At 52.7% G+C, this 16,135-nt stretch overlaps 1 protein-coding gene across 1 annotated transcript in view; it reads left to right on the forward strand.

Annotated features, from left to right (window-relative positions):
- Positions 1-16,135, forward strand: part of DOCK2 (dedicator of cytokinesis 2) — a 362,016-nt gene that overhangs the window by 284,427 nt on the left and 61,454 nt on the right. Inside the window, exons 28-30 of the mRNA XM_036013875.1 lie at positions 14-112; positions 2,599-2,693; positions 9,012-9,090. Coding sequence (XP_035869768.1) covers positions 14-112; positions 2,599-2,693; positions 9,012-9,090 — 273 coding nt within the window. The remainder of the gene's footprint in view (positions 1-13; positions 113-2,598; positions 2,694-9,011; positions 9,091-16,135) is intronic.

The following is a 16,135-nucleotide window of genomic DNA, read 5'->3' on the forward strand; positions in this document are numbered from 1 at the left end:
AAATTTCTTACAGAGTCACTTTGTGGCGTGTATGACGGCGATCTTACACCAGATGAGCGACCAGCACTATTCCTTCTATATCGAGACCTTCCAGACCAGCTCCGAACTTGTGGTGAGTTTGTGGGGCGCCGGGGGCCAGCGTGAGGGGCACACGTCACACTCTTGGTTCTCAAGAGACCGGGGCAAGGAGGCCTCCGCTGTGGGCCTTGAGCATGCGTGAGTCGAGCTTCACACACATGACCATGTGGTCGCCTCTGCGTGTACACATCTTCTGGACCGTGTCTGCAGTCCGTGCCAGAGATGAGACTCAGATGTCTAGTCTAGATGTGGTTCAACAGACATTTGTTGGTGAATCGTGGACATTTGGGGGCTTAAGCACGTGAGTGTTTGAGTCACACAACTGGGTTTGAATCTAGGCTTTGTTGCCAGTTAGCTGTGTGACCGTGGGCAGCTCAACCTCTCTTAAACTCTACTTTCCTCCTCTGTAAAGTGGGGCTGGTATTGTTCATGTCACAGCAAAGGGGTCAAGGGAGAGCACAGTAGCTCTGAGATGTTACGTGCTCGGTAGAAGACAGCTAATACTTCAGTACGAAAACAAGCGCATGGAGGAATTTGGCCTCTGAGCCCCTTCTCCGTCCAGCCTCTCGGACTCATCTGCTGTAGGGCTGTCTGCCTGTGGCCTGTGGCCTGTGGGTCTCTTCTTCTGCAGCAGATGGCCTGATCCACATAGAGCCCAGCCTGGGCTGTCCCAGGGGGTGCCAGTCCCTCTGCCCTCAGTGTGGTCACCCTTGTCATTGTCTCCTTTCTACTGCCATAGTCATGGGTTCCACTCCTGGGGCTCACTTTCAACTCCCCTTGGAGAGACCAGAGGCACCAGAATTGGACAAACCTCAGAGAATGTCCCATGAAAAGGGAATCATTAGGAAGCCAATTGTTTTCCATCATTCATTCATCCATTCATTCATGGGAGAGAGTCTCCTTATTGGAGTGGGATGGGCAAGAAATGGAACCTCTTTCAGGGTATAAAACAAAAGTGAAGCTTAAAAACACAGGTTCTCGCCACCTCAGCTTCTCTGTGTCTTGGGACGTGGGAAGAAGAAGACCAGCTTCATACTGTTTGATCCTCAGTGGAAGGAAAGGTGGGAAGGAAGGTAGGAAAGGGAGTTTCTACGTGGTGAACACGCACACTTTCTCATCCGGCCTCACAGCAGCACGACACAGGGGTTGCTGCCCCCTTCTGCAGGCCTGCAGCCTGCCCGCTCCGGCCGCGTTGCTGACATGGGGCAGAGGCAGGGCATGAACCTCGGCTCCAACCCCCCCCCCCCCCCATGCTCCATCATCACATTCGGAAGCCACGCTTTACGGGGGCGAGCCAGAGGCCCTCCCCTTCCCCACAGGAAGGGAAGGTGCCTGGGACAACACCCACACCTCCCCACGTGACATCAGGGATGAATCCCAACACCTGCCATCGTCACCACTGAGCACGCAATGAGCACCTTCCGTGCAAAGCGTCACCTGGACAGTGTCCACCTCGCTCTCACAGTAGCCCTTTGAGGAAGACGCTGGCCCCGTGCTGTGGAAGCACTGAGGCTGCTTTCCCTAGGAGCAAAGATTGCTGGGAAGGAATTGATCAAATTCCCAGAATTTTGCAATTTAGTATGAAGCAGTGATTCTCGAATCCTCTTCCTCCCAGCCCCACTGTTCCTCTACCGTAAACACACACACTCTCTCTCTCTCTCTGTCTTCATCCACAGCCCTTCTTCTTTCATAGGTTAGGTTCCAGGTAAGATGTTCTTGGAACAAAGAACTCGGCTGTTAAAATAATTTGAAAACTGCGAGCTTAAGGAAAGCTCTGAACGGGTTTCCTATGGATTTCAAGTCTTACCTGAGGCGCACAGGTGAAGGCGGCGTGGCCTCATTTCCTCCAGATCGGGGGGCCGCCCCGCTGGCAGTGCTTCTGGCTCCTGCTCCTCGGGTCGGTCTTGAGTCTGTGCTCTCCAAAGACGGGGAGCACCTCGGGTCCACCGCAGCGTCTGATGTGAGGCGTGAGGTCCCCTGAGAACCTCCGAGAGGGGGAGAGGGAGAGGGTCCCTGCGGCGTCTCCCCTAACTGGCCCACGCCCGTGTCTGTGGCACACGAGTTATCTGTGTTTACAGTGCCGCTAATTCAGCGCTCATTTTAATAACAGTTTGTTTGCTCAATGACCTGAGATGCTTTCACATAATGTAGATTATTTCCTTCTCAAATACATATTTGGGAAGACGGTTATAAAATTGCCACGTCGGTGGATGCATCTGCCTCTTTACTCCCAAAGACAGAACTGATAGCGCTTTATTTTGAGCACGCTGTTGCAGCTCACATTCACGCTCCATTGTATTTGTGCAGCAGTCTCTCAGTAAGCAACATTACGCTTCCGTTTAAAACCCCACTGCTGTGGGCCTCGTTGGGCTTACTTGGTGAAGCTGTGCCCCTGTCCTCCCTGCCCCCCCTGCATAGAATCACAAAGAAAAAATATAAACAGCCAACGAGATCTGGGCACTTTGTCCCTATAAAACACAATGACAGGTATGATGGGGATTTTTTTTTTAACTATTTCAGGACTTCTTGATGGAGACATTCATCATGTTCAAGGACCTCATTGGGAAAAACGTGTACCCCGGGGACTGGATGGCCATGAGCATGGTTCAGAACAGGTGAGCTGCCTCCCGCCTCCCCCAGCCACGCGCCCCGGCGGTCACCCTAAAGGGCGCTGCCGGGGGTGGGGTGGGGAGGTTCCTCCCTGCTGAGAAGAAATGGAAGCATATTAGCGCCTCTCTTTCTGTTTTTAAACCCCAGGAAACTCCTCACCGCTCTTGAACTTTCTTGGGGTTTTTTTTTCCTTAAACTTTTTATTCCTCGTGCCTTTTCCTATACCGCACTGGCCACTGCCCACCATCTCCGTTCCTTAAATGCCAGTGCAAATACCCTACTGTGTCTGTGACTCCTTCCCTAAACCCTGGCGGCAGGAGAGCTTGAGGTCAGCCTGATCAGGATGATATTATTTTAATTGTTTTTCCGAAATGATGCAATACATGCTGTGACATATGGAAGAGGCAGTGTGGGAAGCATGGGATCAGACGGCTGTGCCGAGATTTCTGTGCTGCGGGCTTTCTCCAAGCCCTTCCTGTGTCGTGTGACTCTCTAGCCGAGTGTTCAGGTGAGAGCGTCTCGCAGTTGGGTTTGCCCGTGGAAACTGTGCATGCATACATGTATGTCTCCATGTGTATGTATGATACCTCTTAACATCCCAAGAACCCCAGTGTAACTCAAGTGCACCTCGGATCCCCCATAGCCCAAGCGGACATGAGATCAAAGTAATTATAAGCAATTTCAGTCTTTAATGCCTTCCCTCAGATGATATTATTTCAACCAGATGAAATGCAGCCAGACTTTGTAATGTCCCCCTTCCCCAGTCCCCTGTCTCCCGGCGTCTCTCAGGTTTCAGGGCGGACGCAGGCCCCTCCCAGAACCTCATTCTCAGTTCCTCTCCACACACTCCTTTAGAACCGGGTCTCCTTGGCTCCTCGCCCGCCCTCCTCCAACCGCTTTCCTTTGGCTTCTTATGTTCGTTTTTAGTCCTTCCCATGAAAAGCCCTTTACTCTGCACCAGCGAGGAGTTTTGTGCCTCTCTGAGTACTCTCGTTCTGAACCTCGGACGCCGAGGGGGTGGCGGGGGCGGGGAACACTGAAGAGGCAGAAGCAGAAGAATCCTCTCTAGAGGGAGGCAAAGAGGGAAGGCTGCGAACACTTCTGTATATCCAAGTTTTGTCGTTAGTGCAGTCTGAGAGTTCTGCGTTAGGTGTTCCTCTGAGCTGACACCAGGGCCAGCTGGCCCTTACTCTTTTGTCCTCTGAAAAGCTGCTGTCCCCTGCCTGGGTGCCCAAGTGCCCAGCCGTGTGACTTGATAAACACACTGCCCACAGGGCTCTTGGGGCCAGCTTCAGGGGCCGGCGAAGGGGAGGAGAGGTTTATCCAGCCAAAAAGAAGTGTCTGTCTGTGTATTCACGCTTATGGCAGCAGGAGGAAAATCAGCCCAGCAGCAAAATGTCAGAATTCTCAGCCTGGGCTAACCTTGACCTGATTCTCCTGCTCACATCATGCAGGTGGGAGGCTGGCTCCGCAATGATTAAAGTGTAGGTGGAAATTAGGTCCAGGCCACATCACAGGTCAGATGCAGGTGCCTCCGTAGCCGTATGTCAGGGCCAGCTCCCTGGGCACGCAACCTGTGCAGCCACGTGAGATCCTGTGTTCTAAAGGGTCCCGCGCTTGGTCTAATGCCTTGTTATCACCACCTTCTAATTTATTTACTGATTGATTTATTGATTTATATATTTTTAATCCTCACCCGAGGATATTATTGATTTGAGAAAGGGGGAGAGAGAAGCATCAATGTAAAAGAGAAACATCCATCAGTTTCCTCTCGTACACACCCCGACAGGGTATCCAACCCACAACCCTAAGTGTGTGCCCTGACCAGGGATCAAACCAAGGACCTTTTGCTGTATGGGACGATGCTCCAGCCAGCTGAGCCCACCCAGCCGGGGCCCGCCCACCTTGAAATTCTTAAATAATTTTTCAACGTGGCGACTCACATTCACTGTGCACTGAGCTCAGCAAGGTGTGTAGCTCGTCTGCCTGATGTCAGTGCCCCATCCCTCAAATGGAAACAAGTCACATCTCTCAAATGGAAATAAGATCTAACTGAGAAAGTTACTGTGACAATGGAAGGAAAAACGGGAGGGAGGGAGGGAGGGAAAGGAAGGGAAGGAAGGAGGGAAGGAAGGAAGGATCCCAGCACTGGGCCCGGAGCACACTCTCGGTGACTGTGGCTGTGACCGTTATTGACCTTGTCGAGCCTGCTACACATCATGGCTGAGATGCACGAAGCGTCAGGCTGATAAGTGAGCGTGACCTTTGTTTTCAACAATTCAAGTTCACTGTTGAAAGTGTTAAAAGTCTTTTCCCAGAAAGAGATGAGTGTATTTTTTTATATTCTAACCCTCTTCACTATATTAGTGCTTAGCCTTTAAGTGCAATCATCTTTTAAAAAGAGAAGAAGAAGACCTACTTTCCAAACCCAAACACGGGAAACCGAAGTTAGATGACATTCCGATTCCCACAGTGTGGCTGCAGCAGAATCCACAGCGACAGAGGAGCCCCGACAAGCTGTCCCCCACATGCTCTGGGCCACCGGTGCCCCCTGCAGCACAGGGGGCTGGTCAGTTTCTGGTTACTGCGCTGGCCTTCGAGAGCCGGAAACGGGGCTAGGACGGCAGTCAAACTGAAGGCCGTCACAGAACCCATGGATTACACTGCCACCGCCGCCAGGAACGTGTACAACTCCCCGTGTCGGCCTCACATCTCAGTCTGAAATGTTTCTGTGTGACGTGACGGCCACTCAGCGCCTTTCCGTCTGGGGAGTCAGATGCTGATCTGTGAGGAGGAAATACAGACGTTCCTCTGAGGGCATATGGGCGATGACGGGAGAGCAAAACCAAGGGCGTGTCATGCTTCGGCAGCCTGATGGGGGGAAGGGTTTGGTGGGACTCTTGTCTCCTGTCCTCCCGCGGTCCTGCCTGCCTCGGAACGGGTACCTGGCTGTCCGTGTCCCCTGTCCCCAGGCTGTGCATTTGGGGGTCAGTCCCTGCCTGCAGGAGAGGAAGGCAGCGACCCGAAGGGTTCTGGAGTGGCCACAGCTGCCGTGTTCCTGCTGTCACCAGGCACGGTGTCGCAGGCACTGCGTGTCACCCGATAGTGTGGTTCAGGCACTGTGCTCGGTCAGCACTCACCGTGCATTTGTCATTGAACCCCGCAGCCTCCCCGTGAAAAGGGGTTGCATTACTGCTATTTCACAAGCAAGGAAACCGAGCCATCAGAGGCGATATTCAGAAGTCCCAAACCCACCCAGGGGAAGTGGCAAAGCCAAAAATTATATCCAGTCGTGTGTGTGTGTGTGTGTGTGTGTGTGCAAATCTTGTGATCCTGATGCATTTCCCTCTTTGTTCAACAAACTTTTCAGTGTTTAATGAACACCTGAGGGTTCCCCACAAGCAATGTCTGCTTTAGCAGTTGCTGTAGGGGCCCTACCCACTTTCTTGGCCCACCCCCAAAATACTTGCAGCTTCGGCGGGCATTTCTCATGCATCCTGAAGGCTTCCTACTTCTTTTATTCTCTGGGCTTTGGCTGCAGGGGAGTGTTCGGCCCCGCCGCGGGGCAGGCCAGCAGTGTCAGGGACGTAATGGCCACGGAGAGCCACACTCAGCCAGGGAGGGGCTGGCTTTAGTGGATAAATAGCGCAGCTCCCTCACCCCCTGGGAAGGGGACACACTGATGTGCAAGTGCGTTCCGTACAGTCCCCCCGAAGTTCCCAAGCGGCACTGAGTTTTAGTTATTACCCAAAGCAATGACCTTCACATAAATACTTCCTCCATCGACTTCACGTTGAGTCTCGGGTAGATCAATGGGCATTTTCCCTGGATCAGCCACTCCACAGAGAAAGTATTGATTGTCCACTGTTAGTCAAAAGTTATAGACTGTTGTACAGGTAAGATCTGGCCGCTGCCCTCTCGGATTTCACAAACACACACACACGCGACGAAGACTTGGCCATAGGTGGGCGTGGAGCGCCTCGGAGGTGACTGCACACACCCAGGAGGGAAAGAGGTGGGCTGGGCTCAGGTCAGTGGCAGTGGGGTGATAAAAAGGAGCCCAATTCGGAATGTATTTGCTGACAGGCCAAGCATTGGATGTGACGGAAAGAGAAAAGTCAAGGATTCCACCAGAGGTTTCCCCATCTTCCCCCCACCCCCCGCCTTAAGCAGTTGGAAGAGTGGACTTGTCCCTAGCTTGGATGGAAGGCTGCAGAAGGAGAACAGCTGACGGGAGCAGAGTTGTTGACATGTGGATTCGAGGTGCCTGTTAGCCATCCAGTCGAGGCTGCAGAGCAGAGCTGGGAGGGACGGCGAGCCGGGCTTGGGCAGAGGCCAGCAGTGAAGACACAGACGTTGGGGGTCAGAGGCATGCAGACTGGAGAGCAGATGAGATCACGGAGGGAGTCTCTGATTCCAAAGAAAGTACAGTGGAGCAGACACATTACTGAGCGACCCCAATGAGTCATCCTAGACCATGATGGCTACTGGGGGGGGGCTGCAATGAGTACCCTTTGGGGGTCAGGGAGATGCCGCAGACACTGTCCTGAAGAGAAGAGAAGGAGAGGGAGAGCTTTCTGTACAGAGGAAGAGCACCGCTGTGTACTCAGAAAACAGCCAGAAAGAAGCGCAAGGGAAGAGTGAGAGATGAGTCTAGAAAAGAAGGTTGGGGTCCGATCAAGGAGGGCATCGACTGTCAAGAGAGAGAGTTTGCACTGACCCTGTGGGCAGCAGGAGCCTTTGACAGGGGTCACTGACATGCCTGGAGCCGTCCTGTGGGGCAAGGGACTCCTGAGGTTGAAGGGACAAGAGAAAGGAGGCTGCAAGACCAGCTGGCAGGGCGTGGCAGGAGGAAGGACAGGAAGGGACAGACAGGAAGACGTTGCAGGAACCACAATGTGAAATGTACATGACATTTGATCGGCACCACCACTCTGAGGCAAGACGGGGGATGAGGTGTGTGTGTAGCGGGCGCAAGGGGCGCAGAGAAGGGTGATCACTGACACGCTGTTGTAACCAAAAAGGCTGTGGAACAGCAGGAAGGTCCAGCGCTAAGAGACTGATTAAATACACTGTAACTCGGCCACACAGTGGAATGCCTTTCAGCGATGAAAAGGGACGGCATCGGAGATCTGTCTGGGAAAAGCCCAGTCATTGTTAGTATAATGATAACGGTTTACTGATGTAACCTGGCAGCCAAGGAGAGTGGACTGGAATGTGCCTGCGTGAACAAGGATGACTTCACTGTACTAGTCAGTGGGGGGGTAGATGCTGTTGAGTGAACCCGTGTGCTGACTGTGTGGCCCCGCACTCACAATGACTGAGTGAGTAGAGCAACGAATCTGTATCCAATTTTGCATTAAGCTTGAACATTCCTCTGCGGAAATTACTGGGATGATTCAGAAGGCCACGGCTATGGGCACCTGGTGGTTGGTAGCTTCACCACGACAATGTGCCTACTCATGCTTCATGTCTCACGCAGAGTTTTTGGTGAAACATCAAATCACCCAGGTGACTCAGCCCCCGCTGCAGCCCACATTTGGTGCCCTGCAACTTCTGGCCTTTCCCAAAACTAAAATCACCTTTGAAAGGGGAGAGATTTCAGACAGTTGATGAGATTCAGGAAAATACAACAGGGCAGCTGATGGCGACTGGGAGAACTGTGTGAGGCCCCAAGGTGCCTGCTTTGAAAGGGACTGAGACATCCTTGTCCTGTGCACAGTGTTTCTCGTATCTTGTATCTTCTTCAATAAATGTCTCTATTTTTCATATTACGTGGACGGATACCTTCTGGACAGACCTCGTAAATCTGAATTCATTGGCATGAAAGGAACATACAATGTACTCCTGAGTGAAACAGACAGGCTGTGGAACAGTATTTATCGTTTGGCCCCACTCACCACGGTGGGGTCTGTAGAACAGCATTTGTGCGTGCATGTCCAGGGAGACCATTGGCATCCATCAAAATGTCAACAATGGTTTACTGCAGAGGATGGGATCTGGTGGTGTGTCTTTGTTTGTTTAGGAAGGGGGCAAATTCTGTCTTTCTGGTTGGCGTGCATTTCCTGCCCTGAGCATGTAATAGTTTAAACAAAAGGCAGTGCAGATTTTCTAAAGGAAGTCAAACAGATGGTCTCAGAGTCCTTGCACGGCAAACGTGGCCCCAGGTCTACAGTGTGAGCAGGTGTTAAGGTGGGCCAGCTGACCTCTCCCTTGGGTCTTCGGGACCCTCTCTGAGGGGTCTCTGTCTGGACCATGGGGGAGGGGAGGGGTGCCTGATACAGACCACTCAGATGACCTGGTGACCTTCTCTCCTCTTCCAGGGTCTTCCTGAGAGCTATCAACAAGTTTGCAGAAATCATGAACCAGAAATTCCTAGAACACACGAACTTCGAGTTCCAGGTGAGTAGGGGGCCCTGGGGTGGCTCCGGGCACCCTGGCAGGGCTGCTCTGGGCTCTCAAACTGGGTGCTCATGGGACACGTCCCAGTGCACTCACGGGTGTGCCCATGTCTCTGGCGGCTCCTACAGGGGGTGGGCAGGGTGGGAAGTGTCAGGGTCTGGAATTGGGCTGTTGATGCAATAGTCGTTAGATGAGCAACATATGCAAATGTAATTATACAATGAATCTCGTGCTAAAGAAGAGACTTGAACCCATGCGTCGTCAGAGTAGGCACCACCGTTCACACCTTTTCTTACTTTTCTATTCACCGGAGCCTGTGAAGGCAGCCACTCATAGACATGGGACAACAGAGCTCTCAGGTACATCCCTGATTCCTCCAGAAGTCACTCTCAGTGAGCTCAGACAAGACCTGGGGTGACCAGTGAAATACAGGGCCTTCGAGCATGCCCCTGGGGCCAGCACAGTGACATCTGCTCAAAACCCAGGCAAGAAGCACCAACTCTTTTTTTTTAAGATTTTATTTATTTATTTCTAGAGAGGGAAGGGAGGGAGAAAGAGAGAGAGAGAAACATCAATGTGCAGTTGCTGGGGGCCATGGCCTGCAACCCAGGCATGTGCCCTGACTGGGAAGCGAACCTGCAACACTTTGGTTCCCAGCCTGCGTTCAATCCACTGAGCTACGCCAGCCAGGGCTCTTGAAGCACCAACTCTCGAAAGCCTTGTGGAAAAGTCCAGTTTGCTGCCTCTGGCTGGAGATGGGAGAGAGAGTACCCCATAGGGGATCCTGGGCTGGGGGTTCCCTGGTCCACAGCATCTCCTTCAGTGCCAGCTTAGGGAGCAGCTGGTGACCTGGGGCAATGGCATTCTCTGCCCACTCACAGGGGTGGTCAGTCCCTACCTGGGCTTTGGCCTCTGGCCAGCTCAGCCCCTCAGGCAAGGCCTGGGCTGCATCCATGCCAGCTGACTCTTCTGCAAATGCCCGTAATACCTCCCCCTGCCCCTTCATAGGGACGTGCTGACGTGCCTGCTGGGGGAATTCCCTTGTAAGCCCCCCAGTACCCTCTCCAATACTTCCCCCTCAAAGGGGCCTCCGCTGCCCGACTCCCTCCCTCGGAGGGCCCCGCCAGCCCCACGGGCATTACGTGTCACCACTTAGCCCGCTGTGGTCTCTTCCGAGCACCAGATGTGACCTTTCTTCCTGTCACGTGCACCTGCTGCCTCCTCCCTCCGGGAGAAGGTCAGCTGCGTGAGTGCAGAGACCCGGCCTCCGGAACCCAGCACCAGCACCCAGCAAGCCTCCCTGGGAAGATCACGCCTGGGCCGAGGCCTCGGAGGCCCACTCCGCTGGACAGCACCAGCCTCTACGTGTTTAATAATCGTTCTATTTGGATAAGATCTTCTCCCGCCACCTTGCACTCGAGCCCGACAACCCGAATTGTACCTGTGATGAGAGTCCCGCACATCCCACAGGACCCGCACATCCCACAGGACCCCGCGGGAAGCGTTCATGGGCACCATCTTCTCCATCCGTACCGCTACGACTTAGTGCCTATTCGTATTTTTTTTTTTCTGCCGGAAGGATGCGGGAGCTAAGACTCCGAGGTGACGAGTAGATAGCCTGAGGTCACACAGCGAGTCACTGCAGAGTCGGGATTAGCGCGCAGCAGTGGGACACAGAGCCAGCAGGTCACACGCCAGACATGGAGCCTCACCGGCGCATTGTCCTGACTGCCTGGCAGCAGCATCCGGGTGGCCGTATAAACCTCCGATTTGGGAACAGAACGTGTCACTTGGCTGTATGAATGGGACACATGTTCGATCCCCTTGCGCTGTAGCCCAGGCTCCCGCAGGCTCCGGTTGAGAGTGTGTTCAGGGAAGTCAATGAGGCCACGCTCGGAACAGTACACTGAGGGGCCAGCGGCTGGGCCGAGCTGGGGCCGTGAAACCGCTGGCTGGTTTGTCCACACCCCCCTGCGGCGCCCGCAGTCACAGCCTCGGACCTGGTTTCCTGACTCCCGAGCTGCCCCCTGGTCCCAGGGAAGCTCAGCGTCCCTTCAGGCCCTTCTTGCAGGTTTTATCCTGTTTTCCCGAAAGAGAAGCTGCACCTGAGAGATGCTCAGAGCAGTGGGGGTTTCATACATGGACTAGGGTGTGTACGAGCTGTGTGACTTTAGGCAAGTTACTTGACCTCTCTGTGGCTCAGCTGCCTCCACACCCAGTGATAACATTCATAGCAGCCACCTCTTTGGACTGCTGGGAGGATTTAGCGAATCGTCACATGAGGCGCACAGAACAGTGCCAGGAACATGGTAGCTCATTATAATTATACTAATTGTTACCACTTCGATGGTGGTAACGATGATGGTCCTGAACGTGTCAGGCCTGGGAACCCACACGTCAGTTCTCGGTGAGCAGGAGAGCAGAGAGGCACCTCTCTGGTCACGGCGCCGTTGCCTCGGGCTGTCAGACTCGCGGGGCTGCGTAAAACGGGAAAGTGGCCAGCATTGTGGAATGAAATGTCTCCCTTTCTAATGAGACGTCCATAGATATTTATTGAAAAGTCCTCACGGACGGGATCATTTTTTCAGCCTTATCTGTGCTGTCCTCCGCCCACGTTCTTCTCACCCCGTGCGAGAATGGATTTGTTCTCTGTACCCTGCCTGGAACATGCCTTGTTTCTTCTTACGGGCTCATTAATTATGCATTTAATATCGGCAGGAACCGCATCCATCACTAAGCTCTGCTGGCCTTGGCAGCCCGCTGTCCAAAGGAGGGACCAGGGCAATGAGATTATCCCAAATGTCTTTTCCGGAGCTGTGGCTTTGTGATTCAAAGGGCAAGAGCTGGAAGCTCTGTGGTGCCGCTCTGCAGGTGACGAGACCTGAGAATTACACAAATGATGTTTTCCGCTTGGGGCTAAAATAATTTGCATTTCCAGGCCCCGTTCAGGATGCCAGGCCCTGGCATTCACATCCGTTTGCATGGTCAGGGAATACCAAGTGAGGCTGTGGAATTCAACTCGGCAAGCATTTCTGTTTAGGAGTAATTTTCGTGGGGTCGGGCTGCTGCGACAGGCTTTGAGGGGTTCGAAGCCCTGCCCTCAAGGATTGTGGAGTCCGGCTAGTGGGCTGTAAATCCGTCTTCTAGCAGCCAGGCTTTCAAGGAAGGTCACTAACCTTTATCACGCATCTACTTAGGACATTCCGATGCTCATTATAACCCTGTTAGGTTGGGATATACCCATTTTATTGATGAATTAAATTGAGCTCCAGAAAAGTGGTTGATCTCTCTTCATCAATATTAACTTATGAATACTGATGAATATTATAGGTCCTCTGAGTACTCAGTGGGGTGGCTAGGGTTCAGGCCTGTCTGCAAAGCCCAGGCTCCTCCAGTCTCCTGGACTGTCCCTTAGAAACATGCTGCCTCTGGAAGCTACGGGGCAGCTCTCTTTAGCTCCAGACACATGGCCTGTCCTTGCTAGCTCTTGCCGGGCCTGGGACAGAGAGCCATACGGCAACTGCAGGCTCAGACTCTCCACGCAGGAAACTCTGATCTGCCCAGGAATCAGAGGTCACACCTCGGATGGGCTCTTTGGCTCCAGGAGAGTTGTTTCTGCCTTGGGCGGCTGTCTGGTGGCTGCTAAGGTCCGTCTCTCTACTTGGGAAGCTCTAAGTGCCTCTGCATTTGGCAGTTCCAGCCTTGGCCTGGAGGCGTCTCTGGATTAGCTTCTGGGCACCAGACCCCCTTGGGATCGGCTTTTTTTTTTAAAGTAATACTTATTTTTTAAATGTTTTATTTATTAACTTTAGTGAGATAGAGGAGGGTAGGGGAAGAGAGAGAGAAACATCAATTTATTGTTCTACTTATTTATGCATTCCTTGGTTGAGTCTTATATGTGCCCTGACTGGGAATCGAACCCACAACCTTGGTATAGGGGGATGATGCTTAAACCAACTGAGCTACCCAGGCAGGGCGGGATCATTTTTGAATCTGTACTGGAGAAGCCTGTGAAATGAAGTTTCTTCCTAGCCATTAGAGGAGGCATGGGGGCAGGCTTTGTTGTATCACGGGAAATGTAATCAGTGATGTTAAAAATAAAATAACAAAATGAAATAAAATAGTGCGAGAAGGCGCACAAAGAGAGGAGCACTCACCAAGGCCTTGAAGAGGTTCGCAGCACCACCTGCCCGGAGGCCCACAGTGGGACACCTCCGCCAGGCAGGAAGATGGCCCCGTGCTTGGGGTGGCTTCCTCGGGGCCCTGCCTGCCTCAGCTGGAGGCCCTAGAGAACCTCTGGCCCGATGTCCCTACCCCGAGTCCGCATCTGCAAACCCCCACCCCCAGAATCAGCCGTATCCCCAGAGCAGGCGTGACAGCTGCGCCTCTGTAGCTCAGGGGAGGCCGCGCTGATGGCACCTGCTGCTGGGCGCTTTTTCCCCACCTGGAATTTGGGGCAAATGATAACTCAAGGCCGTTAGGAAAAATCTAATAAGATAAAAAATCCTCGATCTCTCTGCTGTCCAGGCTGTAAAACATCAGACGAACCAATAGAAACTTTAACCAACAACAAAGGCTAAAGGAAACTGAGAAAGGAGAAGGAGAGTGATTTTTAGCAGAGCCCAGTGGCGAGAGAATACAAGTTATAGAGGGAGATGAACTTGGGGTCAAGCGAAGATGAACTTTACCAGTCTGCAGCACTGTGACCCTGGGCAAGTTAAATAACCTCTCAGGGCCTCAGCTTCCTGCTGTCTATAATGGGGGGCATAATAATGCAAATCTCAGAGTCTCTCAGGAGGATTTACCAACAGCACCTGCAGAGCAAGGGGCTCATTAGAGAACTCATTCAACAAATGTTTCTGGAGCACGTGCTGGGTTAGACGCAGCACTGGATGCTGGGAAAAGCGATTTAAAAGATGAGGTTCCTGCCTGCATGAAGCTTACACCCAGTAGAGGACACAGGACATAATTAGTTCCACTCAAAATGCATCGTAAATCCTGCGAACAGGGTGTGATGCGGGGGAATGGCGGGTGGGCCTTCTTCGGCCTGGGGGAGCTGTGACGGCTTCCTAGAAGTGACATCTGAACCGAGATCACGAGACCCGGTGGGAATTTACCAGGCAGCGACCGCCTCATTTCGTCCTTATAACTAACCCCTTTAGATACGATCAGCCTCATTTTCCAGGCGAGGAAACAAAAACTCCAAGCTGTAGGGTGACTGGCCCGTGAAAACGGAGCTGGAAACCGGAGTGGAATCCCGGAAGGCGACCCGAGAGTGTCCATGAAAACACACAAGGAAAACAACGGAAAACGTCAGCAGAGCCCCGGCGCCTCCACCACAGGCAGCCCTAGCAATGGATGCTGCAGAGCGGTCTCTCTGCGGGAAGGCGTAGGAACCAGGACGTCGTCTCAGCGCTGCTGCGAAGAGGAGAGAAGGCGGGGTCAGGCTGACCGCCTACGACTTCCCGAATGGGTGCAAATGAAAGCACCTCCTCGTAGCAGAATACCATGCAGCAATCAAAGGGGATGAAGCAGATCCGTATGCTCGTGTGGAAACATTTGCGAGATAGATTTGTGAGAAAACAGGAAAGTACAGCAGGCTATTTAAAAGATGTCTATATATATATATTGGTTTATATATTAATTTTCAGAAGGATATCCAGAAAATTGTTAGGATTTCCTTCTGGGAAATTAAATGAGGGTTCAAGCAAGATAGGATGGAAATAACTTTTTATTATTTAATCTTTTCTACCGCCTAATTTTTTTTTTACTATATGGGTATTACTTTTATACTTTTTTTTAGAGTTAATTAAAAATTACTTAATTCGGGTTACATCTCATAGCCGTATGATTTTGGCTGCATTTTACTGTTTACATCTGCGAGATACGGGCATTTCATCAGAGAGCCCTGAAATTTATTCCAGCTCTAACCTTCTGTTGGCCTGTGATTTCAAAATATTAAATTCCCAATCAAAAAAATCACCTCGCCTCCGCCCACTCGGGAACAGGGAGCCGTGTGTTTTGCAAAATCCCCTCTGGCTTCTCCGGGCCGGCCGCGCCGGGGAGTCAGCAGAAACGCCGCCAGGCAGCTTGGGGCAGGGAGGGAAGCAAAATCCGAGACCTTTTGAAATAACTGGAGAATTTCTCTAACAATACGGTAATCAAGAAATAACATATTTTCTGGAACCCGGCTGCACTCCAGCTCTTGTGCTGAATACGGCATTCGGGACCCAAGTACACAAAAGACGGGGACCCTTGGTACTCAAGGGGCTCCCCATTGGAAAAGGCAGGGCACACAAATAAATGTGTCCTGCCTTCGACCGGCTCCACCACCAACACCACCGTCCCACAGACTATTTGCCAGGCACCATGCCTGCGGTGGGTGCCTTCATGCTTTATCCGGCACATGTAACAGTGCTTTACTGTGGTTACCATTATGCTTCCCATTTCATAGGTAAGGAAAGTGCAGCTCAGAAAGGTCAAGTACGATCAAGACAGCCCAGCTAGTAAGAGCTGGAACCCTTGCCTGTGAGACCCTGATCTTCGTGCTCTTAACCGCTGGGCGATCCTGTCCCGGAGAGTGGGTGGACCCCAAGGCCAGGTGCAGGACCGTGGACCCCAACTGCTCTGCAATCAGGGAAGGCTGCACGAAGGCAGTGGACCTTGAACTGGGCCCTGATGAAAGAACAGGACTCAGACGCGGTGGGTGGGTAGGGGAACCCCAGCGAGCCGAGCCAAGGAAGGGTGCCGAGATGCTCGCGGCGTGTCTGTGCAGTGTGAGCGGACCAGCCCTCCAGAGCGGCAGTTGGTTGAGGGCAGAAGCTCTGGAGAATGAACGAGGCCTGAGATGCCAGGTCAAGTGCACTTGGTCCCATTCTTCAGGAGCAAAGTCAAGGAAGGGTCAGGGCTGAGGAGGCACTGTGCGTGCCCAGCAGCGTCGAGCCGTGGCCACGGCTCGCCTCTCAGACATCGCACAGAGCCACTGACCGTGACAGCCTTCCCTCCGTTCCAGAGTCGGTCCCACAGAGCCCACGGCAGGGGCTGT

This window comes from Phyllostomus discolor, chromosome 13 (genome assembly GCF_004126475.2).
Source record: "Phyllostomus discolor isolate MPI-MPIP mPhyDis1 chromosome 13, mPhyDis1.pri.v3, whole genome shotgun sequence".
In the NCBI taxonomy this organism is placed as follows: Eukaryota; Metazoa; Chordata; class Mammalia; order Chiroptera; family Phyllostomidae; genus Phyllostomus; species Phyllostomus discolor.